At 57.4% G+C, this 8,899-nt stretch overlaps 2 protein-coding genes across 2 annotated transcripts; both read right to left on the bottom strand.

Moving 5' to 3' along the window:
• Window positions 1-429: 429 nt before the first annotated feature.
• LOC103824795 (cathepsin S) lies at window positions 430-7,199 on the bottom strand. Its single transcript, XM_030232563.2, is given in 9 exon segments — window positions 430-2,301; window positions 3,224-3,326; window positions 3,545-3,683; window positions 3,686-3,712; window positions 5,495-5,719; window positions 5,799-5,954; window positions 6,400-6,519; window positions 6,744-6,934; window positions 7,123-7,199. Coding segments are annotated over 8 exon segments (996 nt in total). The 5' UTR covers window positions 6,870-6,934; window positions 7,123-7,199; the 3' UTR covers window positions 430-2,201.
• Window positions 7,200-8,029: 830 nt separating this feature from the next.
• On the bottom strand, window positions 8,030-8,663 carry LOC127061250 (40S ribosomal protein S27-like; the record flags this gene model as incomplete). The annotated part of the gene is made up of 2 exons (XM_050987856.1): window positions 8,030-8,147; window positions 8,525-8,663. Coding segments are annotated over 2 exons (168 nt in total), but the record flags the coding sequence as incomplete, so codon positions are not given.
• Between the last annotated feature and the right edge of the window lie 236 nt (window positions 8,664-8,899).

The raw sequence follows: 8,899 nt of genomic DNA on the forward strand, positions 1-8,899 counted from the left end.
CCACCTCCCGAACTTCCAGAGCAACATTCCTTGCCAGGATTTGGGATCCAGCTCCTTTTCCCGACCAAAACCTTCCCCCAAGCCCAATCCAGCTGCTGGGAATGAGCCACCCTCGCCCTTTTTCCAGCTCGGAATCCCACTGGAGTGGCAAGCAGATCCCGCTGGGATCATCCTTACCCCTCATCCCGGTGAGATTCCCGGCGCTCCGATCCTCCCGGCAGCTCGGATCCCACCGGCAAGGGAGGGGTGGGATCCGGGGGTGAGGAATTCCAGCCCCGGGACATTTTTTAGGGACAAAAGGGACAAAAGGGACACTGTTCCCTCGGGATCTCCATCCACCAACACGGAATTCTTGGCTGTGGGGTGATGGGAGCCACCGAAAGTTGGAATTTTGGGGGATTATCTCCAAATATCGGGATTTTGAGGCAGTAAAATGCAAAATGCTTTTATTTTCCATGGAGTATCTGCAATTCCAGCAGCGACACAGGGAGGGAAATCGATGTCTGGCATCGCAGCAGCTCCGGAGGGAGGAACCCACGGTCCCTGGGATCCCTGGGAGCCTTGTGATCCCAGTGATCCCAGTACCTGATCCCAGTGATCCCAATTATCCCAGTGATCCCGTGATCCTTGCGATCCCAGTGCCTGATCCCAATGATCCTTGTGATCCCAGTAATCCCAGTACCTGATCCCAGTGATCCCAGTGATCCTTGTACCCAATCCAAATGATCCCAGTGATCCCAATAATCCCAATGATCTCTGTGATCCCAGTGCCTGATCCCAATGATCCTTGTGAGCCCACTGATCCCTGGGATCCCAGTATCCAATCCCAATGATCCCAATGATCCCAGTGATCCCAGTATTCAATCCCAGTGATCCCAGTATCCAATCCCAATGATCCCAATGATCCCAATGATCCCAGTGATCCCAATATTCAATCCCAGTGATCCCAGTATCCAATCCCAATGATCCCAATGATCCCAGTGATCCCAGTATCCAATCCCAATGATCCCAATGATCCCAGTGATCCCAGTATTCAATCCCAGTGATCCCAGTATCCAATCCCAATGATCCCAATGATCCCAATGATCCCAGTGATCCCAATATTCAATCCCAGTGATCCCAGTATCCAATCCCAATGATCCCAATGATCCCAGTGATCCCAGTGATCCCAGTATTCAATCCCAGTGATCCCAGTATCCAATCCCAATGATCCCCAATGATCCCATGATCCCAGTGATCCCAATATTCAATCCCAGTGATCCCAGTATCCAATCCCAATGATCCCAATGATCCCAGTGATCCCAGTATCCAATCCCAATGATCCCAATGATCCCAGTGATCCCAGTATTCAATCCCAGTGATCCCAGTATCCAATCCCAATGATCCCAATGATCCCAGTGATCCCAGTATCCAATCCCAATGATCCCAGTGATCCCAGTATCCAATCCCAACGATCCTAGTGATCCTTTTACCCAATCCCAACGATCCCAGTGATCCTTGTACCTGATCCCAGTGATCCCAGTATCCAATCCCAATGATCCCAGTGATCCCAGTGATCCTGGTACCCGATCCCAGTGATCCCAGTGATCCCTGTGGCCAATCCCTTCAGGAATCGCCGCTTTACTCCCAAACCCTTAAATTTCCCACCCAAAAAAAGAACTCCCTCGTGCCTGTGAACAACATTCCCCCTTCCCACGCCCCGGATCCCCTCCCAGCCCACAGATCCAACCACCAGCCCTGGAAAGCGACCCTGGATGGGGAGGAATCCCTGCTGGGATGGGATCCACGGAAATCTGGAGCTCTGGGGAGGCGCCTGGAGTGCAGGTCCAGAGCAGGTCCAGAGCAGGTCCAGACCAGGTGTAGAGCAGGTCCGGACCAGGTCTAGAGGGAGGTTCAGACCAGGTCCAGAGCAGGTCCAGAGCAGGTCTAGATGAGGCCCAGAGCAGGTCCAGACCAGGTCCAGAGCAGGTCCAGAGCAGGTCTAGATGAGGTCCAGACCAGGTCCAGACCAGGTCTAGATGAGGTCCAGAGCAGGTCCAGAGCAGGTCCAGAGCAGGCCCAGACCAGATCCAGACCAGGTCCAGACCAGGTCTAGATGAGGTCCAGAGCAGGTCCAGACCAGATCCAGAGCAGGTCCAGAGCAGGTCTAGATGAGGTCCAGAGCAGGTCCAGACCAGATCCAGACCAGGTCCAGAGCAGGTCTAGATGAGCGGGTAGGAGGCGTAGCTGGCGATGCCGCAGAGGTTGGAGGCGTTGCGCGCCATGCGGACGTAGCCCGCGTCTCCGAAATGCACGCCCCAGCTTTGGGAACAGGGAGAAGACAACGGGGAAAATCCTCATTTTTTTTCCAAAGGAGAAGGTGCCAGAATCCTGGGATTCATGGAACTATTCAGTGTGGAAACCCAGGGCAGCACAGGGAACATTTATTTCTTTGTCTTCTCTGGGTTGTCCTGACCCCCAGGGGAGCTCTGATTTTGACCCTCACTCATGGAGAAAGTTTCCTAAACTTCAAGATCGACTAAAATCCATAAAAATGGGAAATTATAGGGAGTAGTGTAGAGGTATCACTTGGTGAGAAATTTAATTTTTGGGATTTTTAGTGTGCAAGATGGAGGGCCCAGGGTGTCCTCCTGGGTTTCTTCTTCCTCCTCCTTCTTGGGTTTGGGTGGCATTTTGTAATTGGGTGGAAAAATCCACATTGGGATCAGTTCTTGGGTGAAAAGGGGAAATAATTTAGGTGTCAGCTCTTAATTGGACTGTTTAGTCTTAAAAGACCTCGGAACAAGAGATTTTTGGCCGTTTTGGGGCCTTGCTGCCCAACTCACAGCAGTGAGATTGTTTCACTGATAAGAAATAATAAACAAACACCTGAGTCCCAACATGAAATATCATCTCGAGTGCCTCCAACCCAGACCCAGAGAAACCCACAACTGGGGCTGGAAAATCCTCGGATATCACAAAGCCCAGCTGTCCCCGAGTGCCACATCCACACGGATTTGGGCAGCTCCAAACACAAAATTATGGAATTATGGAGAGGGTTTGGCCAGAATGGACCCTATGGATCATCGTTCCAACCCTCCCATGGGCCAAGGAGCACCTGGACAAGGCCCTGAGGGACAAGGTGGGAGTTTGGGAGGGCTGGGAGTTGGACTCTGATCCTTGTGGGTCCCTTCCAGCTGGGAATGTTCCAGAATTCCATCCCTGTGGATGCCCAGGGTTTTACCTGTTCTTCACCAGCCAATATTCCTTGTTTTCCAGGGAGCCGTATCCCACCACCAGCACGGCGTGGTTCACCTCCTGCGAGCACTGGGGGTCGTCGAACACCCCTGGGGAGGGAGAAATCCCGGAATTCCAACGGATCCCAGCCTCCCAAATCCCACCCGAATTCCCAAGGCTCCCTCTCACCAGGGAAGGATTCTGGGGTGAAAGAAAGGAAGAAGGTGGATTCAGAAAAGCCTTAAAGGTCTCAAGACCATCCCACCCCAGCCTCCCTCCAGGAATGAACCCCCAAAATTCCTGAATTCTGCCCAATCCGGGCTCTCACCGGAGCGGTAGAGGAAGAAGCTGGGCCGGGTGGCATCGATGGCCACGGCCACGGGGCCCACGGTGGCCACGGCCTCCCTGAGCGCGGCCTCGTCACCCTCGGGCAGCTCCACGAAGCGGGAGCAGGAGGCGGCGCGGGGCGGGTGGCGTGTAGAGTGAAGGTCCCGTTCTGAGGGAGACGGGAAAAAAAAAAAAAAACGGGAATGGGGAATGGGAATGGGGGCAGGAAATGGGAATGGGGGGGTGGGGAATGGGATGGGGTGGGAATGGCGAAGGGGGTGGGAATGGAAAATGGGGTAGGTGGGAAATGGAATGGGGTTGGGAAAGGGAAATGGGGTGGGAACTGGGGAAGGGGTGGGAAAGGAATGGGGGGTGGGGGAATGGGAATGAGGTGGGAAAGGGAAAGGGGTGGGGATGGAATGGGGTGGGGAGGGGGGTGAATGGGAATGGGTGTGGGAATGGGGAAGGGGGGAAAGGGAATGGGGGGTGGAGAAATGGGAATGGGGTGGGGAATGGGAATGGGCGGGGGCAATGGGGAATGGGGTGGGATTGGGCAGGGAAGGGGGCGGGAATAGGAATGGGGTGGGAAATGGGAATGGGGGGTAGGAAAGGGGAATGGGGTGAAAGAAAATGGGAATGTGGGTGGGGGGAATGGGAATGAGGGGGGAAAGGGAAATGGGGTGGGGATGGGAATGGGGGTGGAAGGGGAATGGGTGGGGAATGGGAAGGGTGTGGGACTAAGGGGCACGGGGTGGGGAATGGGAATGTGGTGGGGAATGGGAATGGGGCGGGGGGGATGGGATGGGGTGGGGAATGGGAATGGGGTGGGAATGGGAATGGGGGTGGGACATGGAATGGGGCGGGAAAGGGGAATGGGTGGGAAAGGGGAATGGGTAGGAACGGGGAATGGGGGGGAAAAGGGATGGGTGGTGGAATGGGAATGAGGGGGGAAAGGGAAAGGGGTGGGGAATGGGAATGAGGGTGGGAAAAAGGGAAGGGGTGGGAAGGGAATGGGGGGTGGAGAATGGCGAATGGGGGGTGGGAAAAGGGGAATGGGGTCGTGGGAATGGAATGGGGTGGGAAGGGGAATGGGGGGGGAATGGGAATGGGGTGGGACTGGGAATGGGGGGGGAAAGGGGAATGGGTGGGAAAGGGGAATGAACCAGGAAAGGGAAACACAGACAGGGGAAATGGGAATGAGGTGGGAAAGGGGAATGAGGCGGAAAAGGGGAATGAGGTGGGAAATGGGAATGAGGTGGGAAATGGGACTGGGGTGGGAAACGGGAATGGGGCGGGAAATGGGAACCAGGCAGGAAACGGGAATGAGCCAAGAAATGGGAATGAGCCAATGGGATCCAGGAGCGTTCCCAGATCCCCAGACCCCCATCTGAGCCCCTCCAGTCCCACCTTCCTATCCTTGGTTTGTTTCCCATAGGATTCTCCTTTTTCCTCAAAAACATCACTCCAACCCCGGGTTCCCCTTCCCAATCCCAACTAAATCCAGCACAAGCTTCCATCCTCATCCTCCTCTTCCCTGGAGCCTCCATCCTCATCCTCCCTGTCCACAGACGCTTCTCATTCCCTCCAGACCCCAGGAACAGCTTTTCCCTCCGTAGCTCCACGTTTGGAGAGTCAGATCCCACTTTTCCTTGGATTGAGCTGTTGTTGCTCTGACCCATTTCCTGGGATCGTGTTTTCAGGAGGCTCCTGACCCATTTTTCCCTCCCCTCCAGCTCGTTGCTTAAGAAATGGTGAAATAACCAGGTAGGAATTCCAGCTCCTGGTCCAGTCACTCCCCTCCAAACAACTCCAAGGTTCCTGGCATGGCTTTGGATCCTGAGGTGACACCAGGAAACCAGGGCAGGGGGAATTGGATGGGAGAGGAGGGAGGGAACAGGAACAGGGTGAGGTTTCCATGGGTTTTCCTGGAAAAGAGGTTTTCCAGGCCCACCTGAGCCGTGTAGGGATAGGACTCCTCGGACTCGATGCCGTCGTTGTCGATGATGTACTGGAACGCCTCCGTCATGAAGCCGCCGGCACAGCCCTTGTTCCCGTACATCCCGGAGCAATCCACCAGGTTCTGGACGCTCAGCGACACCAAATTCCCGGTTTTCAGCTTCAGCTGCGCTTCCAGCGCTCCCACGGCGCTGAAGGCCCAGCAGGATCCGCAGGCGCCCTGGGAAGGAGGCGGGAGAGGCTCGGGAGCTGCCGCGGGGAGGATCCCGGGGCGAGGCTCACCTGGGTCTTCACCTCACCTGGTTCTTCACCTCGGTCACGCAGCCCTTGTCCCGCCAGTCCAGCGCCTCGGGGATGTCACCGAGAGGCCGGGATCGGGCCGGGAAGGCGGAATTCCGACGGGGACGGGGACGGAGCTGGAGCCCCGTCAGAGAAGCCGCCACCTCCTCGCTGGTCTGGTGGGAATGAAAATCCCAGCGGGTGATTCCTGCTCTCTGCCAGCCCCACCTGAGGGTGTCAGGGGTAGAGTGGGAATTCTGAGGTGGAAGTGGCTGGGGGGGATCCTCAATTGTTTGTTTTTCCATTTAATTCTCGTCAGAAAGGGAAAAGCTCAGCTCCAGCTCCCCAAACCCCTGGAAGCTGGGTCATAAACCCCCACTAAATTTGGGACACAGAAGAGGGATGATCCCTAAATATCCCAAATGACCAGGACAGCTCCCGTATGCCCCAAATCCCACCCCAGGGAGCTCTTTCCTCACAGAATTCCAGAGCAGCCTGTCCCTGGCTTCTGGATCCCACCAGGATGGGCTGAGGGGGGTGTCAGGAGTTTTCCCACCCCAATCCAGGTTCAGTCACCCTCCAGGGCAATTCCAGAGGGTTGGAACTGCTTCCAGCACCCACCATGTCCCCCAGGTGGTTCATCCCCAGCGTGTAGGAGCAGAGCCCCAGGGAGTGCTCCAGGTTGTGGAGGGTCACCAGCCACAGGTTCTTCTCCCACGTCAGGCGACGGAACAAATCCTCCTGGAATTCCAGCAGGGCCCTGTCAGAGCCGGGACAGGGCCATCCCTCCCCAGTTCATCCCAGTAAAGGCTGCTGGGAGCCCCAGCTGGGTCATCCCTGGGGAGCAGCCACGCTCAGAAGCACCACTGGATCTTCTCCAAGCAGTGGTCGCCCCCCAGCAGAGCCCCAGAAAATCCTGGGATATTCCCAGGACACTCCCAGCTCCCTCCCTGTCCCATTCCCACCTGGGGGTGATATTCCTTCCCGTAGGATTTTTTCCAGAGCTCCCAGTGCCGGTCCAGCGCGGGGTCGGGGTGTCCCAGGGCCAGCACCAGCAGGGCCAGGAGGACGGCGGGAGCCAGCGGCTCCATCCCGGGATTCGGAGCAGGAGCCGAGGGCTCGGAGCTGGGATTGACCCCTCGGTGACAAATCCGGTCTGGGCAGGGAGGTGACAACACCCCGGTGACCTGGTGGTGCCACCGGCCCGCCCGGACACGCAGCCCAAAATTCCCTGCAGGGGAGAATCCAGGGAGCCAGCCCCGTGTCCGTGAGGACAGGCCAGGACACATCCGAGCTGCTGGGACAAATCCATGCCCCAAAATTCCCCAGATTCCCTGGTTTTACCCAAGCAGTGCCCCCCAGGATGGGATGCACCGACAATCCCACAAGCCAGGTGGAGCTCCGGGGTAAAACAGACCCCAAATCCCCATAAATCCACTTGTCCCGCGGTTTTACTTCCTCCAAGCGCTCCCGGGGCGGGGATTAAAACATCAAAGCCGCCCAAATTACCTCCAGAAGCTGCTCCGGGGGTGGCTCCGAGCTCCAGCACCAGCGGGGAGGGGCTGGGGAGGGGGATTTGGGCCGGGATCCGGAGCGTTCCCGGTGCCGGCACGGCGGGGTTGGGGGCGCGGGGCAGCAATCACGAGCCAGGAAATGAGGGAATGAGGAACCGAAAGTCCCAATTTCGATTTCAGTTCAGATCCGAGGGGCCAGCAGGGCCAGAGGCTCCGGAAAGCACCCGGGAAGGGAGGGGGTTGGTCCTGACAGCACCCCAAAAATGGGGGGTGAGAGCAGGGTCACAGCTCAGGGGGGATTTGGGGAGCTCCAGGTGGGAATGGGGAGAGCTGAGCCCCCAGATCCCCACCAGAGATCTGGGGGAAAACATCCTGGTTATTCCCCTTCAGATGGGAAAAGAGGGACGGGAAGAGGATCCACGCTAGGATCCATGTTGGGATCAGTGTGGGGAGCAGGAGACACGGATATTCCCAGTTCTCCCAGTTAAACCAGGACAGAAAAGGTTTATCCACGTGGAATTCCCAATTGAATCCAGCTGGGGCATCCCCACAAGGACAGGAAGGAGATTTGTCCCACCCCAAGGGGGTGGTGGCACCACCTGCACCTGGATTCTCTGGGAATCATGGAATTCTTTGGGAAGGGAGGGCAGGGACAGCTTTAACCCACTCCAGCCCCTCCCCACATCCCCAAACGCCGCTGTCCCTGCAGCCAAGAACCAGAACTGACCCATTTTGGGTATTTTATCCAAAATTTATTGGTGGGAAGCGGAGGGGGCAACAGGGACCGGGCGGAATTCCCGTCTGTCTCCGTGGCATCCCGGCTGGCTCAGTGCTGCTTCCGCCGGAACGAGCAGCCTGGGGAGGGAGCAAACACAACCTGGGAATGCTGCATCCCTCTGGGAAGGGCAATTCCACCTCTCCCAACCCGAATTCTGGGGAATTCTGCTGCGGAAGGCTCCCAAAACAGCCAGAATTCCAAACCTCTCCTTGGCATTCCAGACTCCCCACCGGAATTCCACAACTGCTGAGGGGGGAATCAGCCCTCCTGGGGTCCCAAATCCCCCCTGGGGTCCCAAATCCCCCCACCCCAAGCAGGAACCAGACCCTCCCGGGGGGGATTCGCATCCTCCCCCCCATCCCAAAATCCCCTCCAAATGTCCCCAGATCCTTCCTTGCACGGAACCTCCCCGAGGAGCAGCCCCGGATTCCCAAAGCCCCACCGGGATACCCACCCTCGGTGAGCCGGGCCTTGCCCCCCGTGGGCTGGCACAGCACCGTGGAGCAGCCCACGCAGAGCACCACGGTCTGGGCATGGCTGAACACGGTCGTGATCTTGTAACAGCCTGCGGGGACAGCGTGGGGACAGCGGAGTCACCGGAGGGACACGGGCACGGACACCGTGACAGTGGAGGGACACGGAGGGACAACGGGACAGGGCAGGAAACGATTGAAGGGACACGGAAAGGAGACCCCAGGACAGCCGGGGGGGACAGGGAGGGAGAGCCCGGTGGGAAACGGGGAAGGACACGAAGAGACGGCGGGAGACGGAGAAATAAACACGTGGAAAGGAACAGAGGGAAGGGCAACGAGAGAGCGGAGACAACAGC

Source organism: Serinus canaria, unplaced genomic scaffold (assembly GCF_022539315.1).
Source record: "Serinus canaria isolate serCan28SL12 unplaced genomic scaffold, serCan2020 HiC_scaffold_354, whole genome shotgun sequence".
Taxonomy (NCBI): domain Eukaryota; kingdom Metazoa; phylum Chordata; class Aves; order Passeriformes; family Fringillidae; genus Serinus; species Serinus canaria.